The sequence below is a fragment of the Spermophilus citellus genome (assembly GCF_964194105.1).
Source record: "Spermophilus citellus genome assembly, chromosome: 2".
Taxonomy (NCBI): Eukaryota; Metazoa; Chordata; class Mammalia; order Rodentia; family Sciuridae; genus Spermophilus; species Spermophilus citellus.
Window position 1 is genome coordinate 174,761,736 of NC_138183.1, and position 18,806 is coordinate 174,780,541.

At 42.2% G+C, this 18,806-nt stretch overlaps 1 protein-coding gene across 2 annotated transcripts in view; it reads right to left on the reverse strand.

The window, feature by feature from the left end:
• PANX1 (pannexin 1) overlaps positions 1–18,806 on the reverse strand; it is a 36,754-nt gene that overhangs the window by 9,614 nt on the left and 8,334 nt on the right. For both annotated transcript variants that reach the window (XM_081274022.1, XM_081274023.1), the window contains exon 2: positions 6,005–6,144. In XM_081274022.1, the coding sequence (XP_081130148.1) occupies positions 6,005–6,144 (140 nt within the window). The remainder of the gene's footprint in view (positions 1–6,004; positions 6,145–18,806) is intronic.

The window sequence follows — 18,806 nt, forward strand, 5'->3', positions numbered from 1 at the left end:
ACATGGCATAAACTTATAAGAGAATGCTATTCAGCCTTAAAAAGGAATGAAATCTTAAAATAAGCTACAATATAAATGGACCTTAAAAACATTATGCTAAGAGAAATAAGCCAAACACAAAAGACAAATGTATGATTAACTATGTGATCTATCCAGAGTAGATAAATGCCTTTTTTTTTTTTTTTTGTACTAGGATTGAATCCAGGGGTGTTCTACCATTGAGCTATACCACCAGTACTTTTTATTTTGCAACAGGATCTCACAACTTAAGTTGTGCAGGCTGGCTTTAAACTTATAATCCTCCTGCTTTAGTCTCCCAAGTAATTGGGATTACAGATGTACACCACTGCACCTGGCTAAAAATTGACAAATTCTTAGAGACAGGAAATGGCAGCTCCCAGGAGCTGGGGAAGGAGCAGTTGTTTAATGGGCATAGGGTTTGGAGTTTCAGTTTGGGAAGATGAAAGAGTTCAGAAGATGGATAATGGTGGCTTGTAGAGCAACATGAACTTAATGTACTAATGTCACAGAAAACTACATGCCTAAAAATGGTTTAAAAGGTAGAATTTTATGTTGTGTATATTTTACAAGAAAAAAAGAGAAACTCTGAAAAAGATCAATGTAGGAATAAAGGAGCTATGATTACCAACTCTGGCCTGGCTAAGAAAACCACATTAATGTTCACACCTGGAAGAGGTTTATTCTTCTAATTAGGTTGAATCTTGATTTATCTCTATACACCTGAATTAGTTTCTTAGAGTTGTGGCAACCAAATCCCACAAACTAGATAGTTTAAAACAACAGAAATATTTTCTCTCACAGTTCTGGAGGCTAGAATTTCAAAGTCAAGGTGTTGCCAGAGTCCTGCTCCCTCCCAAACCCTTCCTTGTCTCTTACAGAGTTCCCTGTGGCAGCTCCAAGCTCAGCCTCTGTGGCCATGTGGCCATCTTCTCCCCGAGTGTAGTCTCTCTGCACATGTCTGTTCACATTTTTTTCTTTGTAGGAGGACACCAGTTGTACTGGATCAGGGGTCCATGCTACTCCAGAATGAATTCATGTTAACTTATTACATCTTCAACAATTCTATCTCCAAATAAGGTCTTGTTCTAGGGTCCAGGGGGTAAAGAGTTCAGCAGTTTTTAGGGGACACTATGACACCCCAACTATGACACCCCAACTGTAGGGTTTATCTAAGTCTCAATCCTAACCTCACTTGCCCTTTTGGCAACATTTAACACAGGTTATTATATTGACACAGGACTGCTTTACAGGATCCCCTGCCCTTCATTCATGTAGCACACCCTTTTCCTTCTCTCCACCCCCAGCTCTCTCTCTTCTATTCTCCATGTTGAGTCCCCTTGTAGACTTTGCCCCACTAAAACTCACTCCCTTGGAAACCCCTCCAGTCCTGCAGCTTTCCACGCCATCTGTCTCTTGAAAGATCACAATATTTATAGCTCCAACTCACCCTGCGATCTCCAGATACCATACCCACTATATACTTGGCACATCCTGTGAGCCATAGAGCACCTCCGATTTAACATGGTCAAGCAGGACTATCTGGTTGTCATTCAAAACCTGCTCCTTCATTAGGCTTCATCAAAGCAGTGCATGGCCTCACCTCCACCCACCGCTTGCAACCAACCTTGTTTATGTCCTGGATTCTAATCTTTCCCTTATTCTTCCACATCCAATCGGAACATTTTGTTGGTTCTACCTTCTAAGACACTAAGAACCTACCTACTTCTTAACACCTCCACCGTTACTGTGTTAGCCCAGGGGTAGGCCAACTGCTGCCCCTGAGTCAAATCTGTTCACAACCCATCTTGTACATATTGTTTAATTTGGCAGAGCTGAGTAGCCACAATAGGGACTGTGTAACCTACAAAGACAGAAAGACTCTGCTATCTCGCCCTCCACAGGAAAGTCTGCTGACCCCTGACCTAAGCACTTGATATCACCTTTCACCATCCTTTAGGGTAATCTTCTAATCAAAAAGTGCTGCTTTTTATTTGTTCTGTGCCTTCTCAGAAATACCGGCTTCTCTTCCCTTCTGTTCCCTGATCAGAACCCTCTCTCTGTGCCCAGCTAATGGTTCTCTCCCTGCCTCTACTCTCGCCAACACACCACCCTAAGGATGAACTCTTGGAACCACCAGGTTCACCCTGCTCAGGCACCTGCAATGGCTCCCATGTTCCAGCATTTAGCCTACATACCTCATTAGCTCTCACAGATCCTCTACAACCTAGCCCACCTTCCAGTCAGTCAAGGCCCCACTGCTTCCCGACAGGACAGGCCTCTCCCAGACCTCTGTACCTTCCCCAGGCAGTGCTTTGAGCTGGCTGGACTCCACACCCCAGCCTCCTCTCTACCTTCTTACTCCATCAGCATTTAAGTTTGTTCAGAACTGTCCTATTCCAAAATCTCTCTGGACCTCAACCTTCCCTACAGTTACTACATAGATTGTTACTCATTCTTCCACTTATTGGGAAGAGAGATTTTTCTGAAAAGGAAAAAAAAAATTGAAGAAATTGTCTACTTGCATCATTTCCTTTCCTCACCTCCCATTCACTCTTCACCCACAGCCATCTGGCTCCTACTTCTGCAATAAAATTCCTCCTGCCACGATCACCCGTGGTTTAATTAAATCCAGTAAGCTCTGATCCACCCTAATCATAGTGGCAGAGAATAACAGAGCTTATTGCTCCATCTGGAAACACCTTCCTTGGTTTCTAGAATAACCACACTCTTGCTTTCCTATCTAGCTTTCTGATTACTCCCTCTCAGTATCATCTTTTTTTTTTTTTTTTCATTAACTTAAGAGGTATTGGCTCTAAAACAGACACCGTTAGAGTTGACACACAGTGCTGAGGGACAAAGTCAAATGATAAAATATCAGATGAACACATAAACCAAAAAAAAAAAAAAAGCCATACTCAACCAAATGTTTATTATTCCTTCAAAGATAAAATAACAATTTTACTTTGTTCACCCTAGGGTAATAAACTGTATCAGGTGACTCCAGTTATCTCAATGGCTATGGGCCATGCTGCACAGATCATATATGTCTGGTGAGATTAAGTGAGAACAGAAATTGTTCTTTCCTATACTAGGGATTGAACTCAGGGGCACTTTCCCACTGAGCTACATTCCCAGCTCATTTTAGGTCTTATTTATTTATTTTTAAAGTTGTCAATGAATCTTTTATTTTTATTTATTTATTTGTTTATATGTGGTGCTGAGGATCAAACCCAGGGCCTCACACATGTCAGATAGGGCAAAGGGGAGGGAAGGGGAGGGAGGGGGCAAGGGGGTTAAAAAAACAGCACAATGAGAAAGACATAACTACTCTAAGTACATGTATGAAGAAGACACGAATGGTGTGAATATACTTTGTATACAAACAGAGATGAAAAATTGTGCTCTATATATGTAATATGAATTGTAATGCATTCTGCTGTCATATATAACAAATTAGAATAAAAACAACAAAATCCACCACCACCAAAAAAAATACCCCCAGATACAGGTTTAAAAATTTCAGTATAGCCAGATGCATGCCTGTAATTACAGTGACTGGGGAAGCTGAAGCTGGGGGACAGCAAGTTCAAGGCCAGCCTCAGCAATTTGATGAGACCCTGTCTCAAAATAAAACCTAAGGACTGGGGTTGTGGCCCAGTGGTAGAGCACTTGCCTAGAGTGTGTGACGCCCTGGGTTTGATCCTCAGTATCATCTTATGTGTTTGCTTTGCCACCAAGGAGTGAGATCCATGAGGAAGGGACCATGTCCCTTGGTAGCTCTCTGCTATCAAGCCCACGTCCTAGCTTACTGAGGGCCTTCAATGAACGTCAGCTGAAAAAAAAATTTTTTGCACCTGCTGTTTGAGAATTTGTTTAACTCTTTTATGAAGTTTCCAGTTCTGTGAAATTCTCCACATTTTCATAACTCTTTGAACTCATTAGCAATGATTTAAAATGGGGGTCCGAAGTGGATTTCCTATAGGTCTGTTTCCATTCTGATTTTTTTTCCCTTGGTTTTCCTGCACATCTGAATCTCTGAGTTAAGTTCTAAATACCTTATATGAAAAACCAGAGCACAAATCTGAGGCTGTAGTCAGTGACACCTTCCTCCAGAGAGGACTTATTTTTTCTTCTAGCAGGCAGGTAGAAGACCTCCTTCATTCCAATGGCACTGAATAATGCAAACCAGGACTCCAGTTCCTGTGAGAGCTAGTTTAATTCTGCATCACCCCTTACTCCCAAGGAATGGCATTTCAGGGTCCCAACCTCCGAATGCAGCAGATCCTGACTTCAATTTCTGTTCCCAGCCCTGTGAATCTGGCAAGAACTCTGCTCATCTGTCCAAACAAGCTAATCTACTGAGAAAGAACTTCTTAGTCTCTCCTGGATGTAAGGTAATCCAAAGCTTGACTACCCACTGACTGTTCCCATACCCCCACTTCCTTGATGTTAGGAAAATGGGCTGGGAGTCTGCAGGCCTGAGTTCTTATCTGTACAGCTGGCAACTAGTCCTGACTCTTGGGCCTGATCTCTCAAGGTTCTCTAACATGTGAAATGCATCTGGACAAAAACCTTTTGAGTTTTTTCTTGTTCCAAAAGTTTCAAAATCACAAATATTGCTGCAAGCTCTTAAACTAGACAATCCCAGTTATACAATCTTCTTCAGTGGCTGCCTTAATGCCCAACACAGTAGCTGGTTACAACTCTACATTTCCAAAACTGCTTTTAATACATGGATGTAAATTTCCACAGCATAGACTGAGATTTACAAAGCTGTCCAACTTCAGGACCTGTGTCTATTTGTGCCACAGATCCTTATGTTATGTTGCCTTGGCTACAAAGCCAGGCAAGGCTGGCAAGGATCCATCCAATGGCTCGGCTGAACATCAAAGAGAAAAGCCCAACCCAAATACAAACAGGAGTCACTGTAGGGCACCACAATGCCAAACTACATTCAATAAACAAATATGATGGAAAACAGGCCTGAGTTACAGCAAACTGCAATTATTCTTTTCAAAAGGGAGGATAGTGACTGGTCATCCAGCAGTAGCTTAAAGCAAGAGAGAGTCAAACAGAACTTCAGTCTTTCGGTTTTCAGAGCTAGAATTTTTTGCTTTCCTCAGTAGATGAGAATACCAGAAGATATACAAACATCTTCTCATTTCATGAATGACAAAAGAACCAGGGGTTGAAACAATGACAGGCGGAAAGGAAGACAAAGTGCTCCTTTCCTATGCACAGAGAAAACCTAATGTAGTTACTTTATTACGCAAAATGTTCTTCACAAACTTGCTAACTCCAGCCCAGGTTCTTAGCTTCCAATCTCTATGTGCTCCTGCTCCATAGCACTCCCCTCACCACAGAGCTCCTGACCTGCCCCTCTTCTCTATAGGACACAGAACCTAATATTGATGTCTCTTTTGTAGTATCTCTCCTTCCTTGCAAGGCCTGGACCCATCAGAAAGCAAAGGAATCTACTCCAAATGCCGTGCTGCACCTAGCACTCCCAGAAGGAGTCACACTTTTGGGCTTCTGAATGCCCCAATAATGCTAGAAGAAGCCAAATTCTACGTTGGTCCTTACTTTTTCCAAGATACCCTGTATGTGACAGAAAAGTCACTGGTGAAGGAGTTTTGCTAAATCCTGACTCTGCTACTCTCAGCCCTGCTCTTTCAAACATTCAGAATGTACTGAGAACCTCCTAGGAACCAGACATTCTGTTGGGTATTAATGGAAAGTAATAGAGACCAACAAGGTGCTTCTGTTATAGAGCTGAAAATCCAAAGCACCTGTGTCCCTATCTGCTATGCAAAGCTGCAGGACCAAGGAAGCTTTTGAATTGAAAGTGCTGTGGCTTTATAATCTGAGAAACAGTCCTGTTGGCCATACCTATCCACAAGGCTGTGGACAGGCACAATCTCTCTAGGCTTCCACTTGCTCATCTATAAAATGAGTAGGACAGATTGGAAAGTTTCTCTAATACCTTATGTAGCCACAGTGGAAGGTTTCCAGACTCACTCTGCAGAGAGTTCTTCTGTTGAACAGCAGCCCAGCAATAAGAATCCACAAAGGCAGCCTGACGCCAGGAGAAAGAACTTGGGGAGAAACAGCTTATTTGGGTACCTGAGAAGCAAAACAGATTGTTTGGAATGAATTAAAATGCAAGAGCCTGGACCCTCCCCCACACTACCCACTCCCTGCAAGACTATGGCAGAAAATTAGCCAACAGGACCTTGGGGGCCAGGGCAGAGCTGTGTCTCATAGCAGGCACAGGGCCTGGCACTGAGCCTCCACTTGCAGCCACTGGTCCAGCATGCTCCCTGGTCCACATCAAGCATGCATGGAGTGGATGTGTCACAGGCATAGGGACCAGCTGCTGGGTCCCTTGTAGGCACAGTCTCTCCCACAACCTATGCAGCATGGAGAGTGCTAAGTGCCTGGGCTTTGACATAAGTTGTATTTAAACCTGACTCTGCCATTCATAACTGGGTGACTCATAGCTGTTAAGTCACTTAGACTTCTAAAGCCTGAATCTAAAAAAATGAGATTGATATTAACATCTACATTATAGATTCGCTATGGTGACCAAAAAAGGAGGGCAGTTTTGACAGCACTTATTACAGCGTCTGATTCCCACTAGGTGCTTGGTGTCATACTTTTCTCGGTAAAGTAATGAGTAGTTCTTGGTATTCCTTTAAAGACTAGAGCATGCCTGCCATTCTGCCTTCCCACCCCATGGAGGGGCAGGGACTAGACTTCCCCAGACTTTGGCACATAAAAGGTCTTAATAGGTCACCTCCTCTGGGGAAGTGTGGCCTACACACTTATGGCAAAAGAGGGAAGTGAAGGGTAGGTCATCAGGAGAGCAGATGCTTATAGTAGGAGGAGGTGCATGGGAAAAGCTCTGAGCACCTCTTCTTCCTTGGCAGAGACCTCCATGCCATAGACTTTAAGAACTTGAGATCCTGCATTTTTAGCAATCAGGAAGGCACAAGGCTAACCTCACACTGCTTTTGTATCAGTGTGACTATCAATGCTTCCTATGTATCATTCACCACCAAGCTTAGGAGTATAACAGTAACACAACAGGGGATGGCAAGTTCTCGGGTTACAAATAGATAGCTTCTGGTAAAATTGTTGATAAGCTGCCAGCTTGGGAACATCTGTCCAAATACTTATTCATGAAAATGAACAATGCTGTTAGAATTTCCTAAAAGCCTGTGCAGACCAAAATGTTCTTAAAGTAAAGTTCTCATAGTGAATTAAGTAAAATTCTTTCTGTAAGTAATGATGCTTCCAGTTCTATCATGGGATCTCAGGGGCCTTCCTCAAGACAATGGTACAAGCTTTTGGAGTAGAAAATAAAAAATGCTAAACATTTTATACCAAAGTTTTTGCAAAGAAGGAAGAAGATATATATAGAGAGAGAGAAAAAGAGAGATTGAGGACATGTTGAGCTGCTCAGGAAATGTTTTTCATCTGGAATAGATCAGGAAAAACAAACAAACAAACAAACAAAAATCTGGAGGCAACCAATATTCACTGGATACAGCCAGTCCTTTCCATCATTACCACATTAAAGCTTCCCAGACTAACGGGGAGAGATAAACCTGTCTCCCTTTTTCCTTGGAGGGGACCAAATCTCAAGAGTAGTCAGTAATCTCAACACTTGTCTCTAGGCTGGTCCCTTCCGCAAGGCTACAACAGAGAAGGTCCCTGGACTTAGTCTTGGTGGAATGGGGTGGTCTCAGAAGGTGTTTTCTCCAAATCACCAGGAAGGGGAGAGCTTCCTGGAGAGGGTCAAGGACAAGCTAGGAAAAGAAACAGATTAAGCCCCAGTACTGAGTACTGAATGGGAAACTAAGTCAAGGAAGTCAAGTCCAGGCACGGGCAGAATCCAAGAGAATAGTAAAAAGCAAGAGCAAAGGGAGGACACATTTAGAGGGTGCAAGGGACCTGCACATGCTGCTTGAGCAGCACTATGCCTTCACTCATGACAGTCTGCCTGATGAATAGGCATTGTTTCAGAGTGGCTGCTGCTGCTACTGGACTGGGAAGCCTGGGACCTGTACCACCCTGACTGGTGCCTCCAAATGTACTTCTATGTATAAGTACATACTTCTATCCCATTTACTCTTAAAATAATAATTGGAAGATAAACAAACTTGGTGTTTACATAGTTTTCTAGTTGTCTTCCACTAAAGAGAGTTTCCAGTCTTTTGTAACTCCACCCATTTAAACTGCTGCCAGATGACTCACCCTAAAACTCCATTCTGACCTTGGCACTCCCTTGGCTCAACATTGCCCACAGGTCCTCCCAACCCAGGGTACAAATCCAAACCAATGCTCCAATCCAGCTCCCTGGTTGGCATATACTGTCTGACATGTTTCCAAACCTGTGCCTTTTCTCACTCTACTGCCTTGGCCTGGAGGGCTTGACCTTCAAAATCATCTGTCAATGCCCCATCCACACTGGCTACCTCAAGGAGCCATCTTTCCAATCCCAGCTCAGACATCACCTGCTCCACAAGTTTCCTCCCCACTGACCTTCCCCAGAACTTTGAAGCCATAAGAGATGTGCAGAAAATCATCTTTAAACACCCACACGTATCTTATTTCCTCTAGTTTTAGAAGTCTTCACAGGCAGGACACATCCCCATCTCTCTCAACTTCCACACCATCCTGTGCCAAACAAAATCTGTCTAGTGCTTGAAAAGTTTCAAAGTACTACCAGAAGTAAAGTCTCAATTAACATGCAAGTGTTCACCATCCCATTGGGCATTTGGGGAAGCAGCCCCATGAGAGCCTTCAGCCAGACTCCTGGGCTTTGCGAGGCCATGCAGCAGCTGAATGAGCACTCCAGGGTTTCCAGGAACAGCTTCAATGAGATACGCACTGCTTTTCACAATGCACAGAAGTTGTGAGTTTCAGGTTTACACCCTAAAGGACAAAGAACACTCCTACTTGGCTGAAGTGTTGAGGCAGTTGTGGGCTTTACACTCATTCATCTGGCTAAATATAACAAAAGACCTTGCAGTAGAAATGGGTGTTCACTGGGTCCTGTGGAGGTAGTCACAACATCTGCTGAGTGGCCTGGACCACAGGTCTTTCCCAAACACCCTCTAGGTACCTCCACCTGTAGCCCAGGGCATGGTCACACCTTTCTGAGTGGCAGCCCAGGTAGCCCTTCATGTAGCCTAGACCTGTAACTGTGGCTGTCCCACAGCAGCTGGTAGAGAAGCAGACAGCAACAATGCCTGAGGAGAAGCAAGACCCAGGGAAGAGAGAGCAGAGAGCCAGACAGAGGCTTCCCAATGCCACCAACACCAGTCCAGGGCCTCTCCACTCTTATCTAGCTGCAATAGGAGGGATTCTGGCCTACTTTTGCTGTAGTCCTGGGCTGGTCAGAAGGGCACTGAAGATCTTGAGGGCTGAGCAAGACCTCAGCTGCCCTCTGACAATTATGTCCACCCTGCCTCCCAGGACCCAGAGCAAGTTTTCTGCGTTGCTTCCACATGAGAGTGCTGTGGGATAGCACAGAAAGCAGGCCTCCTCAGAGTTAATGAAACCAACAAAATCACAAGTCTAACAAATATAAGAACAGGAATGGTGAGCTACAGTAAACTAGCTGGGAAAACTTCAGAGGAACTTGCAAATGTAAGCTATTCTAAGCTAATGAGAATGCAGGGAGCAGCACATGGTTGCTAATGGGATGGACCCATGCTGTGTACTTTCACCCTCATGTGAGAGACAGGAAACTGAGGCACTGAGATCCCCTGGCTGGTGAGAGACAGCTGGGAAATCCACTTGGGTCTCCAGCTTTACTTCCAAACTCAAGAAAGATGAGCCAAAAGGCACAAGTAATTGAAGAAAATTGGGTCAGACAGGGGGAAATGAGAAGAAACAAAGCAAGGGAATTTTTTGGAGGGGGAAAAAAATCAATTCTGGGGTGGCTGTTCTGGGAGGCACAGAGGCAAAACAGAGAATATAATAATGTTTATATCAATAACAGTCATTAATATCTACATGATATTTTAAGGGTCTACAAAACATCTCATTTTTTAAAACAAATCTGTACACGTCAATGTAAATTACACACACACACCCCTCATACATATGGGATCCAGGTACATCATAAAACAACCTACAAAGCACTGAACTTGAAAGGGTTGTCGCTATTTAAAGGCTGCCAGGAAAATTTGAAAATTGCTCTACTATAAACTCTAAGTTCAGTGACAACAATTACATAAAAAAGATCATGAATTTGTGCTGTAAAGAGAAGGGATGAGTAATGTTTGGCTCTTAAAAATCAACAGAACAGCAACAAGCCTTATTAGGACAATGAAGCAGGCCTGAGTCTGCTTAAAGTACCTTTGACTCCAACACAGGAAGACCAAATGACATTTGCCCGAGAAGGTTCTTTCCTGCCAAATACTCATAGATCCCAACCATCACAAAATACAGTAAAATTACAAGAATCCCATGATAACTTTTCTTCCTAAAAAAAGAACCCCATTCCTCTCTTTTTGCTTTCCCAGCAGACTTCAACCTAAACCCATCTTCCAACTCTAAATACAAAAAAATTTATATATCCTTGAAGTCCCGATTTATCCATGACTGCCTCTACTTCTCCTTTGCAGAAAATGACTCCAAGGCTCAGATGTATTTCAAAATAGTGAGGAAATACAAGTACTCTTTACAGCCCAAACTAAAAACAGAATTGAAATAATTTTCTTTCCCTTTAAGCCAAGCTGATTCACTAGGTCCCTTTTTTTCATAGCTGAGCTGACTTGTCAAGAGAACACACCAGAGCTAACACCTGTGCCTTTGCTAAGATGGACACATTGATGCTATTTTCTAGAGTTCCAAGGAGTCCTGATACTTCACTACCCATCACCTATTGTACAGAGCAATAAATAGCTGTTCCCCATCTTAGAATAGAAGGTCTTCCCTCATGGATTAGACAAGGCCCTATTAGTATAGCAACTCCCTTTGTACCTACCAACTACACAGACCAGGATGTGTGACCACATGGCCCCACAGCCAGAGAAGAAGACACAAGGTGGTAAGCCTCAGCAGGGAGCTGACCAGAACCCCTTAATCCTATGAACAATGGTGGGAGAGCATGGCTTGCTAAGTGCCAGAGAAGAAGAGGAAACTAGACTGTGGTGACAGCCACAAGTCACCACGAGACCTGGTTTATATCTAGGGAACAGACAGACTGGGGAACAAAGGGCTAGTCTGAGGGATTTCTTCCTGTGGTAGCAAGTTCAGTTCCTTAGCATACTAGGAAGGTCTAAACCACACAAAAGAAGAACTTGAATAAATCTAGTAAAACCTGACAACCATTCCACAAGTAATATTTCCATGACTACCACGGTGTGAAGTTAGGCATCAGAAGGACCCAACAATACATTAAAGATGCAAAAGAGGATTAAATGTATTTAAATTTTTAAAAAATTTTGCCATCTTGTGTCCGCCGAAAACTAAAAAATAAATATTAAAAAAATTTTTTTTTAAAAATTTGCCATCTTGATATTAACATAAAGCTCAAAAAGTTTTAGTTTTATAAAGCCATATTGATATTAACACAATGCTGCATTTACCTCATCTTTTTTTATTTTTAGATGGGGTCTCACAATGTTACCCAGGCTGGATTTGAACTCCTAGGTGCGAGTAATCTTCCCAACTCCCCACCAAATAGTTAGGACTATAGGGGCACACACCCATTCCCCGTTTACCTCATCTTTTTTTTTAAAATTAACATTTATTTTCGAAAGTTTTCAGACCTACCAAAAAGTTACAAGAATATTACAACATCATGTATATTCAAGGTTTAGCTTCAACCCACGTCAACATTCTGCCACACATCCTCTCTATGTATATATGATATATACATTCTATTTTTATTTTTCTGAACCACTTGAAAATGCTGCCTACCTCATGACCTTTTAGTATCAGAATTGTGAATCCTGAAGGAATGGTCTTCTAAGAACAAGGACATTCTCTTAATCCAGTGCAAAGACTGAACTGAAAATAGCATACGTGGTACAGTTTGCTATCTGCAAAGTTTGAATGTCACTTATTCAAAACACTAGAGATCAAGTGTTTTAGATTTTGGAATATTTGCATGGACTTTATTGGTTGATTATCGTAATCCAAAAATCCAAAATCTAAAATGCTCTAAAACCTAAAACTTTTGAGCTTCATCTTGGTACTCAAAGAGTTTCAGATTTCAGATTAAAGATGCTAAACCTATATTTAGATTTGCCAAACTATTCTTAATAGAAACTTATTTTTTCTTCAATCAGAATCCACACTGCATTTAGTTGTCATGTCTTTTTAGTTACCTTTTCTGGAATGGCAATAATCCCAAGGGCAGGCTGTGGGTCCTCCTCAGGACACTACCTTGGGAGTCACTGAGTGGATAACAGTTTCCTCCATGACTGCTGATCTCATCTATCACCATAGTCATTTGGCTAAAGTGCCTCCACCAGGACTCTCTCCACTGCACAAGCATCTTTTCCCTGTGAATAAGAGGAGACCCTGGGAGACCATGTAAATATTTCATCATGTATACTTCATATTCCTTCCTCTTCAGCATGCTTCATCCAATGTTAGTTGATGACACAAATCATCCACTCCATGGGAAAAAAAAAAAAAATCACATGTGAGCCAACGTGACTTCTACATCATTCTGATGTTCTCTTAAGTACTGATCACCTCTGAGTTTCTTACCAGCACAGAATCACCTCTTTGAGAGAGAAAGTTTTTACTGAATTCAACTGAGACAGGAGTTTGACACTCTCATTCAATTCAACAAAAGAAACCTCTCAACTAGCTATCATTATACCCATTTTATAGTTGAGGAAATAGAGACTGGGAGGGTTAGGTGACTCAACAAACACTTGGCCAAGCTAGGATTCACCCCCAAGTGTGGGACATACATGATACCCTGAAAGGAAAGTAGAGACAGACCTGGAGCTGGGCAGAGTGGAGATGACTGGACACTGCAGAACACAAGGCTGGCCAATACATAGGAATCAACAACATCCTCTCCCAGCAACCTGGTCCTAAGCTCTACACCCAAGTTCACCAAAATGTGTCATCAAAAACCACAGAGCCAAGCCAGGTGCAGTAGCACATGCCTGTAATCCCAGCAGCTCGGGAGGCTGAGGCAGGAGGATTACAAGTTCAAAGCCAGCCTCAGCAACTTAGTGAGGCCCTAAGAAACTCAGTGAGACTCTATCTCAAAATAAAATATAAAAAAGGGCTGGGGATGTGGCTCAGTGATTAAGTGCCTCTGAGTTCAATCCTTGGAACCAAAAGAAAAACAAAAAATCTCATTGTATTCAATAAGCATTGGGTTTTCTTTTACTTCCTAGCAAGTTACTTGCTCTCTCTAAACCTAATTTTTCTCATTTGTAAGACTTCATAAAATTCCTATAAATATCAAAGGAAATGTCTGCCACAGTGCTAGAACACAGTGAGAGCTCAATAAATGGTAGCTAAGATGTTTATTTCTAGGTGTTAGGTGCCATGGTAAGCCCAGGAGATATATGGATGGAAGGTCCCTTTGTCATACCATGTATTGTTTCTTCTGTGCATTTATAATTATTTTAATTTCTCATTTATTTACTTTGTTTATTTTCTAAAATGTACCATAAAAGCTAACCTTGAATTTTTAAAAGTCTACAGCCTAAAACTAGATTCAACTTCATGAAGTCTTTTTGTATCATCTCTCCCTCAAAGATGACTTTTAAAAGCTAGCTTTTGTAGCTCCTGAAACAAAGAAACCTTTTTATTTAGAAGGCCTTGGGCATCTAAATTCAGTTCTGAATCAAACATTAGTTACTACACAAAATGAGAAGAACTCTTAATGACTGTTACTATTATGTAGACAACTGGTCATGAGACCGCTTCGAAAACAAGGGCAATCTAAATAGACCATCATGAGTTTCACGTGACAGAGGCAGATGCTGAAGTGGCAAAAGCTCTTTTCTCAAGGAACGTCAAATAGAAAAGGGACTTCAAGCTGTCCATTAGAGTGGGGTATTTACTACCCCATGGTCTTTGTGCCTGCAGCAAACCACTGAGAGCCAAGGGTTCAGGCCTCCCAAGGGCTCCATCCTTCCTATCTCTACAAGAGGCAACAGATGGGAAGGACGTTTCCCAAAGGCAGAGCTTAACTCAAAAAGCATTCACAGGGCACCTACTATGTATGTGGTACTGTATGTGATGCAGAGGATTCAAAGATAAAGTAGGCACAGTCCCTACCCTTCCAGGGCTTCCAGTCCAGTGGAAGAGGCCAAGAATAAACTACTAATGATAACAGATTAAAAAAAAAAAAAAAACATTGCATGAGGGTAAGGGCTGAACCATGATACTCACCAGATATTCACACTTAAAGCGAGGAGAGGAGAGAACCCAGACTGGGGAAACAACACACGAAATACCTTGAGTCTGTGGAGTTGAAAGTGTGTTGAGGTCAGGGAGCAGACTACTGTGTCTGAAGAACAGAGTCCAGCTGGGGATCAGGGCAAGGACATGCTGGGACCACACGCTGGAAAGCACAGACTTGATTCTGAATAGTGGCAAGGAGGTTCGGCACTGTGGCGTGGAGGAACATGATGTCTCCACATTTTCGGTGCTGTAATCCATGCACAAGTATTTCTGGTGACCAGCTGGGGCTACAGTGTTGAGCTGGGGTAAGATTGGCTGGGACTCTAACAGAATCAGCACCCTTCCCAGCAGGAATGCAAAGAGTAGGAGAGAAGATCCCATAGAAGCAGAGTAAGAGACCTAATGCAAATCAGCAGCCTTCTGAGCTGAGAGCAAGCTCCCGCCATCAAGTGTACTGCCCTGTCATATGTACAACCAAAGGGTAGAAAGCACACAACACTGGCCAACACCCAGGCCTTGGAATGAGAGCTGCACTCCTGCCCTGCTCTGTGTGCCTGGGCTCAGTTCCTGACCCCTGTCGGCCCATTCATCTTCTGTCAATGGGTCATAACAGGATTAGGGGCATTTGAGTACCTAACATGCACTGAATGCGCCCTATGTTCCACAGTATGTTCTGGTGCTTCCTGTGTATTAATTAATTTAATTCTCTCCACCCCATGAGATAGGTTCTTCTATGACTCCTTTCACTAAGGAGGAAGCTGGGGCACAGAGAAATTACATAACCTGTCCAAGGCCTCACACTGAAAGTGTGTTGTGACTAGACTAGATCCCATGCATGCTGACTCCAAACCTCAAGCCTTAAACCACTACATATTCCACGCAATCTCTCAAAAGTAGAAAAATATAAATGTTTTGAAGAATTGCTGCTGAGAAAAATATCAGGCCTAATGAATGTAGCACATACACAGTGGCTGTTAATATTATCAATAAGGACAGAGGAAGGCATGAGGAACATGTCCCATTGGGACATCCCCACTTAGTTGTGGCCCTAGCTAGGCCCTTAGCAGACAGGACTTTCTGTTTTGCCAGATCGTGAGAGCCAAGTGCTGGAGCCATTTGGGACCCCATCACACCACACCTGGTCCACCCCTGCCAGCCACAGTCTTATTCCACACTGTCCACTGTACTGGCCGAGCTTCATAAGTGATCACAAAGTTTCAAAGCACACTCACTGAATGTGACCAGTTTGAGTTCTTTCTGAATCAATTCCAGCATCCCCAGGACAATAGAGAGGCATGCCTGCAGAGCTCCAGCAATGGTTCCTGAAAAATTTTTACCCCATATAATGTATCACAGCATTTCCAAGATATATATGATACTGCTAGTACTTAAAGTGCATCAAGTTAGTAAGCTGAAACTTCCTGCAATGCTCCTAATTAGTCTCTCCCCAAAGTATCTCGGGTATGATTTTAAAATGCTCTTAGTTCTCAGAAGAGGATACACAATTAATCAACAAATACATGAAAAAATGTTCATCATCTCTAGCAATTAAAGAAATGCAAATCAACACCACTCTAAGATTCCATCTCACTACTGTCAGAATGGCAGCTATTATGAAGACAAACAACAAGTGTTGGCAAAGATGTGGGGGAAAAGGCACACTCATAAATTGCTGGTGGGACTATAAATTGGAGCAGCTATTATAAAAAGCAGTATGGAGATTCCTTGGAAAACTGGGAACGGAACCACCATATGACCCAGCTATCCCTTTCCTCGGTCTATACTCAAAGGACTCAAAAACAGCATACTACAGGGACACACAGTTACATCAATGTTTATAGCAGCACAATTCACAATAGCTGAACTATGGAACCAACCTAGATGCCCTTCAGTAGATGAATGGATTAAAAATGTGGCATATATGCACAATGGATATTACTCAGCAATAAAAGGGAATAAAATCATGGCATTTGAAGATAAATAGATGGAGTTAGAGAAGATAATGCTGAGTGAAATTAGCCAATCCCAAAAAACCAAATGTTTAATGTTTTCTCTGATATAAGGAGGCTGACTCATAGTGGGGTAAGGAGGAGGAGCATGGAAGGAATAGAGGAACTCTAGATAGGGCAGAGGGATAGGAGGGGAAGGGAGGGGGCAGGGGGTCAGCAATGATGGTGGAATGTGATGGACCTCATTATCCAAAGTACATGTATGAAGACATAAATTGGTGTGAACATACTTTTAAAAAATAAAACCAATAAAAAAATAAAATGCTCCCAGTTAAAAACCCTCTGAGATCCAAATAAATTCTGAGATCCAAATCCCACAAGGCCCTCAATAACCAGACTCCTGTTCACTTGTGCATTCTTTTTACACCACTTCCTCTTACCCCTTCCTCAATAGGTACCAATAACACTAATTTTCTTTCAGTTTCTCAAAAAAAGCACATCCATTCTTCCTAAGAGGTCTCAACCATGCTGATGTGTCACTTGGTTGCAGTGTTTCTTCCTCAGTAAAGCCATTCCTGAGGCCCCATACTAGATGAGGTCCTCCACTACCTCTCTTGTTCCAATGCACTGATCAGCCAGAATTCTGAAATGACTAGGGAGGTGGCAAGCTCCTGGGACCATGTCTGCTTTCTCACTGATAGATCCTAGGGTGAACCACAGTGCTCAACAGATATGTGTCCAACAAAGGAGTACATGAATGGAGAGAAGAAAAAGAATGAAAGAAGAAAAAGAATCAGCACCTTAAGGCAGGCACAAACCACAGTTCCTGAATCAGACGGCCACGGGAGTGCATGCAATATCTAACTTTATCTGGTGCCCTCATGTTACAGGGTGAGACTGATCTCAGGGGAGATGCCTTCTGCCCACACATGGGCCACACAGCTGTTCCTTGCTATTAATAAAGGGATCATCTTTCTGTTCCATTATTCACCTCAATAGCTCAATAAGGAAAACAAACTGAGAACGCAGGGCTTAGATTGCTTTTTAGAAAAAAAATGAGGCCTTCTTAAGAAGAAGAATGTTATGACCATCAGTCTCTGGGCTCTCCTCCTGCCAAGAACACTGGGGAAAGGAAGGGAGGCAAGTCACAGTCATCACCATTCAAGACTTATTCCAGCTAAGCCTCCAGAGCCTGTTGAATGGCCCTGAATCTGAAAGGGAGCTGGAGACAAGCCTGAGACTGTCTCAGGTCTGCTGGAGGCTGATAATTTTGCAAAGTACCTTCAGACTGTATTAGCTTAATTCATCCTCAGTACTAAGTCAACCAACATTTACTGAATATCAACCATGTGTCAGGCCTCTATGTATTATGTCATTTAATGGGTACTGCCTGCCTTTCAAATGAACACCTGGGGCTGTCAGAGAGGACAGGGAATCTTCCCCTGGCAAAAGAAAAACTGAGAGAGTGTTTCTCCTTCTGAAAAGCAGCCTTCCCATGGGAAAGTGCTGTGCTTTCTGGGAACTTCAGGAACTCTCATACTAAATCTTCAAGTGTGAAGAATATATTAATACTTATAAGAAACGTTTTAAAGGTATTTTCACATTTCATAATAAATGATATTTGAAAGTTTTATGCTTTGACTAAATTTAAACAGGAAACAGGGCTCAGAAATAAAATGTTATTAACCTTTTTGCTTAAAAAGAAAGTCAAAGAGAAGTAGTTAAGATGGATTTCAGAGAGGTGAGAAAAAGGATTTTATAAGCCAAGTAAGAAGTGTCAATCTCTCCAGGACCACACACCCAACAGGAAAGAATAAATAGCCCAACAGAATGAGCAGCTTCCAAACTTGGCTAAGGGTGGCTGTGAGAGCCCAAAAATATGTCTTGTGAAATCCCAGTGTAAATAAGAAACTACAAACCAAGACCTCGAGATGCCAGTTCAAGTAAGAATGGCAAATTAGAAACTGAAGATTTTAAGTGTCAGTAAAGAAGTGGACAAAGGGGCATTCCCCACCTTGTAGATAGAGAAGTATAAACTATATTCTGAAGGGCCTCTGAAAGTACTTTTTAAATTTAAATGGTGCACATCATTTGACCTGCTGACTTTGAACTCCACCTTGGATCTTGACTCCAGAGCTTTTGATCTTAAAGTGCAGTGTGGCAACTTTAGAATCTGAGACCACTTTGCAGAAGGAGGTCTAAATCATTAATTCACAATAATATCACATTGTTATCTGCCTTTCATAAAAATTTATTATAAGACTGGGGTATAGCTCAGTGGTAGAGAGCTTGCTTAACATGCTCTGGTTCAATCCCCAATATAGAAAAAAAATTATATATATACACACACTGTACATTTCTATATATTACATATGTCAACATGCAATGAGCTTACTATTTTAAATTTTAAAATATTTTTAAAAATTTCTCAAT